This window comes from Malaclemys terrapin, chromosome 3 (genome assembly GCF_027887155.1).
Source record: "Malaclemys terrapin pileata isolate rMalTer1 chromosome 3, rMalTer1.hap1, whole genome shotgun sequence".
Lineage (NCBI taxonomy): Eukaryota > Metazoa > Chordata > Testudines > Emydidae > Malaclemys > Malaclemys terrapin.
In genome coordinates, this window is record NC_071507.1 from 65,610,120 (window position 1) to 65,624,148 (window position 14,029).

At 42.5% G+C, this 14,029-nt stretch overlaps 1 protein-coding gene across 1 annotated transcript in view; it reads left to right on the forward strand.

The window, feature by feature from the left end:
* Window positions 1-14,021, forward strand: part of EIF2AK2 (eukaryotic translation initiation factor 2 alpha kinase 2) — a 43,548-nt gene extending 29,527 nt beyond the window's left edge. Inside the window, exons 11-16 of the mRNA XM_054023901.1 lie at window positions 2,492-2,611; window positions 3,890-4,082; window positions 5,347-5,472; window positions 6,160-6,258; window positions 9,989-10,051; window positions 10,150-14,021. Of these exons, the coding sequence (XP_053879876.1) occupies window positions 2,492-2,611; window positions 3,890-4,082; window positions 5,347-5,472; window positions 6,160-6,258; window positions 9,989-10,051; window positions 10,150-10,269 (721 nt within the window). The 3' untranslated portion in view covers window positions 10,270-14,021. The remainder of the gene's footprint in view (window positions 1-2,491; window positions 2,612-3,889; window positions 4,083-5,346; window positions 5,473-6,159; window positions 6,259-9,988; window positions 10,052-10,149) is intronic.
* The last annotated feature ends 8 nt before the right edge of the window (window positions 14,022-14,029 follow it).

A 14,029-nucleotide genomic window follows, 5' to 3' on the forward strand; every position in this document is an offset into this window, starting at 1 on the left:
CTAAGGGAGGAGAAACTGCTTCTGTAGTTGGATAGCCATTCACAGTCTTTGTTTAATCCTGATCTGATGGTGTCATGCTTATGCTTATGCTCCCAATACTTCTGTTAGTCTCAAAGGTGCCACAGGACCCTCTGTTGCTTTTTATAGATTATCACAGTGTTCTCTTAGCACCTGGGAATCTATGAATCTGCAAAACATTTGGTAGATTGTCTATGAATGGTGATTACTGCTTTTATAAAACTTGTCAGCAGCAGACTAACATTTAACTAACATTAAACTAACATTTAAAGGGACAGAGTCACTTTGAAAACCACATTTGTGTCTGAAAATGTTTGAACTCCCTGTACTAACCAGTAGCAATTCAGATAACTATACACTGGGTGGGGGAAATCAGCCCTCCCTATTTTTTCTTTGTGCATTTGGCAACACTCTTTATAAAACCAGTATAATTGTTTCTTTGTCATTGTGTCACTTGCTAAAAAAGACCATTATGATCCTCATCAGGGGGAGCATAAAAAGACTTTTTGGGACATTCTAATTTCTGATAAAATGCCAAGTAATATTTATTTTAAATAATCAATTAAAAAATAAGTTGTAAATGTCTCTTTAACAAATAGTTTTAAGGATATCCTCCTCCATGTTATTTACAACAATTTCAGAGCAGTCTTTAGCCTAATTGCTTCGGTGTCCTATTTTAATGAGTATATTGTATTACTAAGTGTTCTTCAGGATATTTCTTATTTTCATTCACATTGCACTCCTGAGAAGTAAATTTAACATTTTGAACGTAAGCCCTATATGTTCCTCAAATAAAGGGTCATATTTGGGCCCCATCTGAGGTTGAAATTAATTCATTGGACAACCCTACAATAACCAAGGTAGGCCCCAACTCTGCAAATAATCTTGCATATGAATAGTCTTGCTGAGCTCAGTGTATGTAGAGGGACTACTTGCAAATTAAAAGTTATATGCTGTAGTGTTTGCAGGATCAGGGTCTTTGATGCGATCATGGAGAAATTAAGCATCCAACTCTATGCTTTGCTTATCTGTTGTGTTCTTATGACTAGATAAGGTATTAAGTACAAGAATCTGAATTTTGTGTGTGTGTGTGTGTGTGTGTGCGGGGGTTTTTCATTTCAAACATTTTGAGCAAGGCCCAAACACTTGAGTGCTCAGGATAATACAGCCAAGCACTGAGGTAAAACCGCATCTGCTCCAACCCCTCAGACAGAGACCAACACCTACAAGATCTTCACCAAGCATTCTCAAAACTACAATACCTGCACAAGGAAATAAGGAAACAAATCAACAGACACAGACGTGTACCCAGAAGCCTCCTGCTACAAGACAAGCCCAAGAAAGAAACCAATAGAACTCCACCGGCCATCACCTACAATCCTCAGCTTAAACCTCTCCAACGCATCATCAGTGATCTACAACCCATCCTGGACAATGATCCCTCTCTTTCACAGACCTTGGGAGGCAGGCCAGTCCTCGCCCACAGACTACCTGCCAACCTTAAGCATATTCTCACCAGCAACCACACACCGCACCATAACAACTCTAACTCAGGAACCAACCCATGCAACAAACCTCGATGCCAACTCTGCCCACATATCTACACCAGCAACCATCACCGGACCTAACCAGATCAGCTACAACATCACCGGCTCATTCACCTGCACGTCCACCAATGTTATATATGCCATCATGTGCCAGCAATGCCCCTCTGCTATGTACATTGGCCAAACTGGACAGTCACTACATAAAAGGATAAATGGACACAAGTCAGATATCAGGAATGGCAATATACAAAAACCTGTAGGAGAACACTTCAACCTCCCTGGCCACACAATAGCAGATGTAAAGGTAGCCATCTTACCGCAAAAAAACTTCAGGACCAGACTCCAAAGAGAAACTGCTGAGCTTCAGTTCATTTGCAAATTTGACACCATCAGATCAGGATTAAACAAAGACTGTGAATGGCTAACCAACTACAGAAGCAGTTTCTCCTCCCTTGGTGTTCACACTTCAACTGCTAGCAGAGGACCTCACCCTCCCTGATTGAACTAACCTCGTTATCTCCAGACTGATTCTTGCCAGCATATTTATACCTGACCCTGAAAATTTCCATTAGATGCATCCAACGAAGTGGGCATTCACCCACGAAAGCTTATGCTCCAATACATCTGTTAGTCTTAAAGGTGCCACAGGATTCTCTGTTGCTTTTTACAGGATAATAGAGCAGACAATATGCAAAACACAAGAACAGCCTGGCAAACAAAACACAGCTAGTAGATATAATTTTCAGCTTCTCTTTCAAAATTAAACATTAATATTGACTTTTAAAATATTCAAAATAGAGATACTTAATCCTGAAGATTACTACTGCTGCTTGATATCCTGTCTTCAATTAATCTTATTGTTCATTTTATTAAGAAGTATCAGTTCTTCAGTGTTGTGTAATGAGAATTTTTCTTCGTTTATTTAGTAAAGTACAGCGTGAGGTACAAGCACTAGCAGATCTTGAGCATGAAAACATCATACGGTATTACACCTCTTGGACTGGGAAAGACTATCTCAATTTTGAGGACAGTTCAAGCCTTTCAAGGTAAATAAATATGAATTCTGTAGTGTAATCAATGGTTCTTTAACTGGAATAATCAGATTATTTTTTCCCTATTGCAGATGTGTGGCAAAAAATGAGTGAATTGCAGATCCCTACACTTATATTTTTTCCAGCTAATAAAAGAAGAAAGAACATGAAAAATATTTAACATCAGGCAGTATGCTTAATGAAAGATATACATGTACATGTATATCTCCTTTTGGTTGATGAATTGCCACTTTTTTGGTGAACAGTATGTGTTGCAGATATGTACACTGACATTTAGGCCTAATTTGGAATGATGTCTTATATTGAAGCCAAATCACTATTAGGATCTTCAGCAAGTGAGGGAGATGGTATTTGCACTGGGATTAAAATGCAGGAGTTATTTGTTCTCAAACCTGTGTTTTACTCACTAGATCATGCCCTTGTCCCATGCTATTGTTCTGCCCCACCTTGTGGCCAGAGAGCCCACTGGCTGCTCCGCAGAAGAGCTGACTCAGAGCATGTCTATACTACAGCCCTAAGTCTACCTATGTTAGGTCGACTTATAGCTACTGCAGTAATTACTGTCCACACTACCCTCTTTCTGTCTGTAGTGCATGTCCTCACTAGCAGTGCTTCCACCGATTGAAGAGGGGCATTGTGGGCGGCCGAGGGCCAAGTATCTAAGCTCCGCGTAGCTCCCTTCTGGGAGCCCCTCTGTCCCCACTCCTGGCTCTCGGCTCCCTGCTGGGAGACAGCCACCCCAGGTTTCTCAGCTCCTGGAGTGGGGAGCCTCTGGGTGCAGCCTGGCTGGGGAGCAGGGGGCTCCAGCATGGAGCTGTGAAATTGACAAGACAGCCAACAGCCGATGTAAGTAATGCAGTGTCTATGCAGACACTGCGTTGCCCTAACTACGCCGACATAAGTGCTATGCCACTTGCGGAGATGGAGTTGTTATGTCAGTGTAGTAGGGCACTTACATTGGCGGGACAAAGCTGTAGCGTGTACACTGGCATAATTAGGTCGAGGTAAGCTAATGTAAGGCAACTTAACTGTGTAGAACAGGGTTCAGTGGCAGGCAGCTGGCTGTTTAGGAGCTAGGATTGACTCCAGTGCCGTCACTGGGAGCTCCAAGCCTACCCGTAGTGGTCCTAAAAAATTAGGGACTTTTGGCCATGATTGTGGGGGGCCTACAGCCAAATGGAAGGTTGGAAACCAGCAAACTATTGAGCCAACTGCTTAAGAACAATTGTGTAGTGCTGTTTTTAATACTGTGATTTCATTTTACTCTTACAGCCCGAGGTCAGATTTGCTGTGTGATTGCCTTTTTATCCAAATGGAGTTCTGTGAGAAAGGAACATTGGAGGGCTGGATTAATGAAAAGAGAGGGAAGGAAAATTACCAGACTGAGTCGCTCATCAAATTTAAACAAATAGTGACAGGAGTGGAATATATTCATTCTAAAGGGTTTATTCACAGAGACCTCAAGGTAAGCAGATCAGATGATTATTGTGTGGATGGACAGATGTATGAGTAAGTGCTTGGAAGATCAGAAAACGTTGAACCGTTATTTTATTTTCAGTGGGACTCCATGTGAGCATAAGGGTCTGTCAGTGTGTGTAAGATTGGGTATAAAACCACAAAGTGCTTTTGAATGTGAAATGCTGTATATTAGGTATATATTAAGTTTCAAGTTTGAGTTCAAAATCAGTTTTAATAAATCACATATAACACATCATATTTTAGTGTACGGAAGTTAATGCCCTATAGAGCAGTGTTTTTCAAAGTTCGGGTCACGACCCAGTACTGGGTCGCGGCATGTAAGGCACTGGATCGCCTTCTTCAGCACCCAGGGACCCTAGTGGCTCTGGTCAGCACTGCTGACCAGGATGTTAAAAGGCCTATTGGCGGTGCTGCCCAGCTAAGGCAGGCTAGTGCCTACCTGTTCCAACACTGCGCTGTGCCCCGGAAGCAGACAGCAGTGGGTCCAGCTTTTAGGCAGGGGGACCACGGGGCTCTGCATGCTGTCCCCGCCCCAAGCACTGGCTCTGCACTCCCATTGGCCAGTTCCTGCCAATGGGAGCTTGGGTGGGGGCAGTGCCTGCAGGCCAGAGCCACCTGGAGCCAATTGCGTGCCTCTGCCTAGGAGACAGACCTGCTGCTGGCCGCTTCCAGGGTGCAGCGCGGTCCGTGGTGCCAAGACAGGTGGGAAGCCTTCCTATGCACCCCAGCTGTGCCACTGACCAGGAGTCGCTGGAGGTAAGCCCACACCCCAAACCCCTGCCCTGAGCCCCCCCCCAAACCTGGAGCCCCTTCCTGCACCCCAAACCCCTCATCCCCAGCCCAGAGCCCTGCCCCCTCCCACACTCCAACCCCCTACCCCAGCCCAGAGCCCCCTCCACATCCTAAACCCCTCATCCCCAGCTCCATTGGGACATGGGCATCAACAATTTTCTTCAACTGGGTCACCAGAAAAAAAAGTTTGAAAACCACCGCTATAGAATAACACAGTAGTACTTAACTGTATGCACCAATGAGAACAATTCGTTATTGTGTCAGTCATGATTTCAAATTTTGACTAGTGTGTTTAAAATCTCATTGTTAAATTTACATTTTTTATGTTGATACATAACTCTTATTCATGTCCTTGAATGTTTAGCAACTCTTCCACTGAAGTACCCTATGACTGATTTTTTTCCTGGTGCTAAAAGTTTGTAACGTGAAACAGACATTCTTTTAATTGTCCTTTTTAGCCCCTCAACATATTCATATCTAGTGAAGATAAAATAAAAATAGGTGACTTTGGACTTGTAACTTCAATGACAGATGACCTACGGACAACAGAAAAAGGAACAAGATCATATATGAGCCCAGAACAGGTAACCGTTACTGCAGGTTTAATAGTAAGACATCAGGAGACACGAGTGTCTCCATAGTTATCCTTGCATTTAAGTCCAGATTTAACCATCCCTGTCCTAATTTCTCCAGTATTAAACCAGTTGCCTAAAATTTTCCAGGTGTGATCCTAAACCAGGATAGATTTTTTTTTAAAACTGGAAAATCTGAAGTAAATTGCATAAATCAGCTGTGAAATGAGGTGATCGTATCTCATCGATACTGTCTTACATTACAAAGCTTGAAGTCAGTGGGAGATCAGCAATTTTGAAAACCAGGCCACTAATTTAGGTACCTAAATGTGAATTTGGGTAACTTTAGGCATCCATTATTTAAAATCTTGGCCTTAGAATCTCTGTATCTGATTCTCTATCTGTAAGGGGGAATCAATTACTTATCCTACGTATGTGGGACTATGGATGCTTTAAAGTCTGTATATTTCATTTCACGTAACAGTAAATATTATCCCTACTTCACAGATGGGGCATTTTTGGCACAGAGATTTAAGGACTTGTATGAGGGCCTGGTGGTCCCAATCATTCAGTCCTAAGGCAAAACTCTCATTGACATCATAGGGATTTTATCTTGGAGTGTATGAAAACACTTAAATTACAATACATTTTTAGACCTAAAAGGCATGTCTGGTATGTTATTTATTGTAATCACCACAGGCTGGAGACAAATATGGACATGAAGTGGATATATTTGCACTAGGATTAATTCTCTTTGAAATTCTTTGGATATTTTCCACTGACACTGAAAAATTTAAGGTAAGTAATCTTAAATTATTAATGAAAAATAGGTCAAGAAAACTATACAAGGCAAAATACGATTTGACGTATTACTTGTATATGATGTAGTGTTCCTTATTCCTCCTTATGTCTGGAATACCTTCCTTATACCAGTACACCAGGTGTTCATCCTCTCTTCATTCTTGTTCTTCCTGAAAATTCATTTCAGTGAGACCCACATATGCATATTGCTTTTGTTAATAAAAGCTGTCCCCCACCGTTTAAAACAAATTACCCTAGCACCATTCACTTGTCAATGTGTTTTCGTGCTGTTTGTCACCTCTGTGTAGCCTTTCATTTTATTTAAAGTGAATTTGTAATGTGGTATTACACCACCGTGGGTTCAGCTCTGGCAGCTACAGTTTCAGTCTTAACAGAGTGAAAGTCACCTTTGCTACTTGCTTCAGATTTAGAGTCTCTAGGAATACATAAAGACCAAGGGTAGTGACCACACAGACATTCACTGAAACTTTAATAAAACTTGTAAAACAGACTAGATTTTGTACTTGTGAAAGTTATGAATACCCAAGCATATAGAAATTCTTTCCAAACCTATGCACAAGTTACAAATATAGTTCTACTCACATCCTTAACAAGTGTTAGGGTCTCAGAGGTCTTTCATGGATTGATTATTAGTAGAGGGATGGTTCCTGCTGGAGTTTCCCATAGGGAGCTCAACTTTCCTAAGCTAGGCGCCCTCTTTTATAATGTAATTCTAACTAACCTCATTAGCATTTCTGCACATCATGCACACTGCGGTTAGGGCATGTGTTGCAAAACGTGATTACCGGGTATCTTGTAAGCAAAAAATTACTTTTACTGTTATTGTTTTGCAATATCACCCACTGGCACATCTTTTCCCGTAATCTTAGGGCATTGGGTTATTCTTCGGTCACTTAGTTATATCAGCATTTCTTAACTTGATGGCTTAGTATGGGTAAGCTAAAAATCTTACAGGCCTTAGCCTGTAGGCCTTGCATTTCAGCCCTACTTACTTTTACCCAATACGATTCCTCTAAATACTGATCAGTCTTCTACTTCTATAATCTTACAAATTAACTGTAATTAACATACAGTGAATATATGATGTTGATTAATCATAACATTGCATAATAAATGAACAATAAACTAAAATCATTGGCTACATCTGCTATCTAGTAGATCAGACAGCTCTGCTGTCTGGTACAACAAATTTAATCTCCATCAGAGAGGGGAAGAGAGAGAGAGATATCCATTGAGATACTTATGTGGCCCTCAGCACTATGGTATCAGAGTGTCTCATTTATCCTCACAAAAACCCTGTAAGGTAAAGAAATACTGTGTTATTTTACAGCTGTGGAACTGAAATACAGCAAGATTAAAACCCTGATCCTCCAAATACTTAACCACATGTGTAACTTTATGCTAAGACTTGGTTGTAAAGGGTACATTTTTTTAAAAATGGGAAATTAAAAAACCTTTAAATTTTTTTTCTATGGGAAAAAACAGGTTGCTTTTGTGTAGGAGGGTCCAGACTCACCCCTGCAGCACCTCCTGTTGGTCATCCAGGGAATTAGCTCTCCAGCCTCTGGAGCACCCTCTGCAGACCAGTGGTCCACCTTTCCTCTTCTCTGGCCCCCATGTCCCTGCCAGGACCCCAGTGCCCCTTGCTCTAGGTGCTGCCCCCTGGCAATACTCACACACACTAGGTCTCCCCTCCCAGGGGAACCCCCACCCACTAACCCCACCTCACCTCAGGATAAGGCCACTACCAGTCACCATCTAGCCCCCACTCTCTGGGACAGACTGCAGTATAGGCCACTCATCATTGGCAAGGTTGGGTTTGGACCTGCTGCCTTGGCCTAGCCCTGGGTTGCCCTCTGCAACCCCCAGTACCCCTTGGCCTATTACCAGGCCACAGCCTGGGGCTATCCAGGCTGGAGCTCCCCAGCCCTGCCCCACTTGAGTACCCTGTCTAGCTCCCTGCAGCCAGGCCCTTCTCTCTCTGTACTCAGAGAGAGACTATCTGCTGAGCTTCTGGCTCCCAGCCTCTTTATACAGGCCATCTGGGCTCTGATTAGGGTGTGGCCCAGGTGCAGCCACTTCCCCCAATCAGCCAGGGTTTTACCTTGCCCAGCCCTCTGCCAGGGCTGTTTTAAACCCCTCAGGCAGGAGCGGGGTAACCACCCCGCTACATTTTGTCAAACTGAATATTTTTCAACATTCAAAAACCAAGCAAATGTTAGAATTTGGGTGTTTTGCTTGGTTTTCGCTATCTTTTCTCTCCCTTTATCCTCCAAAAGGGCAAGAATAAGGGAGGGGAGAAAAAAGAGAAGGTAAGAGAGAACCCCCCCCCTGCAAAAAAACACTTGTTCAAAAATGAAACAAATTTTCATTTTGTTTAAAAAATGATTTTTAAAATCAATTAAAAATTACTACAATTTTTTTTTAATTAAAAAGACATTTTGCATCAAAAAACCTTTTTTACCAGCTCTACTTTATACGTATGAGTAGTCTTACTGAAGTGTATGGTATTACTCAGGTGCATAAACTTACACACATGTGTTTCAGTCTTTTCAGGATTGGGGCCTTGCCCAAAGCCACACAGTAAGTCTGTGGCAGAGACAGAAATTGAATCTGGAACTAGGTCCCAGTCCAGTGCCTAACTACAGACTATACTTCTGTCCTGTAAAATATATATCACATTTACCTGCATGGGACTGAAGCACTCTACGGCTAGTAACCTATACACCCTGCTTTGTACTCTTGGTCAAAAGGCATGTGTCTGATGATCAAAACAGAGGTTTCTCTGCCTTCAGCATAATTTTTTAAAATTAGACCTCTGATACTACCTTTATCCTTTTTGCTGTAATGCTTGTCCTCTTTCCCCTGCCTTCCCAATGCTGGTCACCTTCCTTGGTCCTGTCTTGTCTTCAGTTACAAGCTTTTGGGGGCAGGGAGCATAGCTAAAATTTTCAAACCTGAAAACTATGCCTGAAATTAAGTTCTTAAATCCATATATGAACACCTAACTATAAGTGGCCTGATTTTTCAAAGGTGCAGAGCACCTGCCACTGTTATTGACTTAATTTAGAGTGAGGGTTGCTCAGCATCTTTGAAAATTAGGCCACTTCTATTTATGTGCCTACATATGTATTTAGGAGCCTAATTTTAGGCACCTGGGTTTAAAAACGTCAAGTCATTGTGACTTAGCACTGATTATTTAACAGTGACTTAGAAAAATTCAAAACCACCTTTTTAATGGCATTCATGGTGTGTGTGGGTGGGGGCGGGGGCGGGGAATGCTATTTGCATCTGCTTGTCTCACAAGTAGCAGTGGTGCCAGCAGGGCCCGAGTTTAAGTCCTCTCCTGTAGATTTTTCCATGGAGATTGGGGTGCAGAACTACTATTTCTTTTTAATTGACAGTGAGAACCAGGGATTTGACAAAAATAAGGCAGAAGCAGGTCTTCATGGACCTTGAGGCTCATAAGGTGAAAAAGCCAACAAACTCAAAGCTCTACAGAACACTTTTAAAAACACCTTACAGCCAAATGGAAAGCTTTCAGATACGTCCTTTGACAAATGCTGTCTTTTGAAGTCTCGCTCTCTACCTGGCACTACGTTTTCTGATTATTTTGTTTTCATGCTTTGTGTGGTTCAATCCCAGGGCTTCAAAATGCAGTCAATGAAAATATCATACTAAAAAAATTATTTGGTGTCATTTTTAGGAGTGGTACAAAATAAGAGAATGTGTACTTCCAGAGGAGTTCAGCAAGAACTTTCCATTAGAGGTACAGTATAACACATTATTTCATCTATTTCCTCATTATTCATGTTCAGTATTTTATTTCCTCTAATATATACTGTACCTTGTTTGTTTGTTTTACAGAAACACATAATTGAGCAATTGCTCTCAAAAGACGTTGCAAAGAGACCTTCAGCATCTGCTGTACTGGAGCTTTTGAAGCGTGTTGCTAAAAATAACCCAAAGAACGCACATACACGTTAGGCACCCTATTTAAAGGAACAACATGAGCTCTGTTTCGGTCCAGAGTTTGACTCCCCCCCCCCCCCCCCCTTAAAATTGCTGAAACGTGACAAACGTATTTGGAATCTTAGGTTTAATCCTATTGTCCTTTACAAAACCAGGCTTTACATGGGGATCTCTGCAGGGATTGGGGGAATGAAAGACTCTTCTTGTGATCCAGAGCATCAGTATAAATTTCTACTTACACCCCATAGTCTGAAGCCTTGTGCCCCTGCCCTTTCTCACCTGTGGGCAGGTGGTGGGTGTTGTGTTTTATAGGTGGATCAGCAGTCATAGGCCCATAGTTATTTTCATCCACTGCTGTGGAGGGAACCACTGTGCAGTATTAGACCGTGGTACTTCCTGGGGTGGAGAGGTCTGTCTACAGTCTGCCCCTGCTGTACAACAGAACGTCAGCAGGTCCGGTGCAGAGGGCCTCTTATTTCCATAAGTATGAAGAAGGCAGGTTTTGACCTTTTATACTTTGGTTTGCTGCTGCCTGCTGTTTTAAATCTTTTGCTCTCTCCCAGCAATAACCATTTATTTTTATGTCACCTAGAAATATTGTGGGTTTTTTACAGTAGGAAATTTTAGGAAAAATTGCCACCTCTGGCTGTATGGGTGGAAGTGCTAGGGCTAGGTTCACAAGAGGGACTTGGGTGCCTAGTATAGCAGTTAGGCACCTAAGTCCAACATTTAGGCACCACTTGCACTCACAAAATCACTGCTCAGCTGCCATCTAACCCTGTACGCCCCTAAAGTCCCAAGGTGACTGAGTTTCTACTGGTGAAGTCCCAGAGGGTGCCAACTTTTTGTGGCTGGATATGCTCACCCAGGATGTGGGCAACCTGGGGTCAAATCTCTATTCTGCTGGGTCCTTCCACCTCCCATGAGAGTATCCAAACCACTGGTTTCAATCTCTTGTTGCAGCTGCTCCACTTTATAGTAAATAATGAAATATTTATGGGGCCGGAGAAAGAGTGTGAGTGACTCTAGTGGTTAGGTCAGCCTGCTGAGAGGTAGGAAACCCAAGTTCAAGTCCCTTCTCCACATCAGGCAGTGTAGAAATTTGAACCCAGATCTCCCACATCCTTTGTGAGGGCTCTAACTGCTGTGCTATAGCATAATCCTCCTTTGTGGTTTTTCATGAAAAATGACTAACCTGGCTTAGGTGTCTTAACTCCAGGAGAAAGGTGTGATGAAGTGGAGGTAGGTGTCTTCCTCTATTGGGACTTAGGCTCTCAACTCCCTTAAGCCCCTGGGAGGCCACAGACCACTTTCAGGGGGTTCACCACGCAGGGCCAGTGTTAGACTCACTGGGGCCCAGGACAGAAAGCTGAAGCCCCATCACATGGGGCTGAAGCATGGGTCCTGGAGCCCACCACGCGGGGTATAGGGCTCCAGGCAACTGCCCTGCTTGCTATCCCCTAATGCCAGGCTCTGGTTTTTATATGCAGAATACCAGTTATTGTGGCACAAGTGGGCCGTGGAGTTTTTATAGCATATTGTGGTGGTGTCAGAAAGAAAATGGTTGAGAATCCCTGGCAAAGGCCACATCACTCTCCACAGCATTTCCACCTAAGCTATCTAGTAGGCTCAGGGGGCTGGCTTTTGTGAATCCCATTCTAACTCTCCCCGTGCATTGTACAGAAAGCCTGGGTGCCTAACTCAGTGAATTCCACTAAGAGACAGGGCACCTAAAAGTCCCCTTTGTGATATATAGCCTCTTGTGTAGAGAAGGTTCATGTGTCTTTATTACTGTCTAACATTGTGGGAAAATAGCTAGAGTCTTCTCTAGACAAGGTCTGTGCTGTGTGCTCTTCTCTGGCTGATTGGTATCTACATATAATTAGCAATAGCTAATATGCTTGTTGCAGGCACATGGACCAAAATATCTGTTAAAGCACCTTTTAAGTTGTTTGTTATTACATTAGTATAATAAATTTCACTCCACTTAAAAACACCAGACAAGTTAATGTTTGCCAAATAGAAAATGATAAAATTTGGTAAGAAAGCATTAGAAATGTTATACATATTTGAAGATTGCAAGCTTTTGGGTTTTTTTGTCTTTATATCTGAATGTTAAATTATTACCAAATTGCTGGTGCTGTATCAAATAATGCTAATACAATGAGGGTGTTTCAAACAATGAAGAATTTAAAACTATTTAGGCTCTTAAAGAATGTGTCCTTTTGAGAATTAAAGCTCAGTTTAAAGATTCACTTTATAGAAACCAGGTGTCACAATGAGTTAATACAGCAGTTTTCAAACTTTTTGAGCTGAGCCCTCCCTTTGAGTTACAATCTTTGGTTGTAGCCCCCAAACCCAGACAAAAAGAGGCAAGTCAGGGTAGAGGTGGGACTTCCTCCTCAAGCTCTGCCACTTGCCTTTTCCCCCTCTCTCAAATGTTCCTCCACAGTTTGAATACTGAGTTAACAGATAAGATCTGTTTTTGGTCTTTTGAAGATTGGGATTTGTCTCTGAAATGTAAATCCGCATCCTACCCAAGTCAGCTGTGTTGATTGCTTGGGCTCCACAATGTTCCCTCAGTAGTAGCCTCATCGTAATGATGTGGTCTTCAATCTCTGTCCACTTCCCAAGAGAAGTCAGTGACAGCCCCTCTCTCCCCCATTTCATATATATATATCCTATGGAGACAGGGATCCTGGAATAGTTTGTATAGTGGGGGTGCTAAGATCCATTGAACCAAACTGTAAACTCTGTATATGATGGAAACCACTTCAAACCAGGGGGTGCTGCAGACCCCCAGCACTCCTAGTTCCAGCACCTCTGCATGGATATGAGTTGTGGTGAGGCAGGTGCCACAGACCAAGTGGTTGTGGAGGGTGCTATCAATAAGAGGCCAAGGGACCTCCAGAGCAAGGAAACAATCTCCAATAAGTTGTGGAGAGAGGGAGAGCGAGCCCAGTGAATACCATCCCCTCCCTGCACTCCCAATCTTTTTCTCTCTTTCTCCAGGCTGCCAACCTTGTCCTAGAGGTGCCCAATTTCTGAGCCTTTTCCTTGGCTCTGCAGCTTCACTCTCCCATCCTCTATAAGATCAAGGGGTTCAGGTGGGTCTTAAACATTTGGTTGCATAGTTAGATTTTGGGGGGGGGGGACATATTTTAATATAAAAGTCCTGGCTGTGCTTATAAAGAGCAGTTGGAGGCAGGAATCAGGCTGTCATAGGCATTTTTAATGCTTTCATCACTGCAACATATCAGTGCCAAAGGGTAGCATAACCGTTCTTTAAAAGCTGTTCTTAGAAAATAAGGCCCCAGTCTTGCATTGAGCAGGGATCTGCCTGCTGACATCCTTGTGCCTATGTAGGGACCCATTGGTCCACCTACAGAGCCCATTGCAAAAACAGGGCCCAAATTTACAATATTATGTTTGTAGATAGCTATTCTGATTCTTAGAAACAGTGAATAAATTCATAATTTTTGTTCTTATATGGATCAAGTATTAGCATTACCTGGCTTTCTATTAGAATGAATAGTACACCTTAAAAAAACCCCAACCACTGCAGGAAAGTAGATGTGTTCCTACGTTTGTGCTCTCTGAAGTAGGGAAATTTGATGCTGGCCTGCTGATAGTGTTCAGTTGTATATAAATTCTAAACTTGTGGTGGATTCTTCTGTAATGAATGAGAATAAATGTAAGCTTTGCTCAGTTTTTTTTTGAGGTAAATGTAAGTGCTTTCTTCCCCATTAAAACAAATGTTTGACATCTTCCTGTT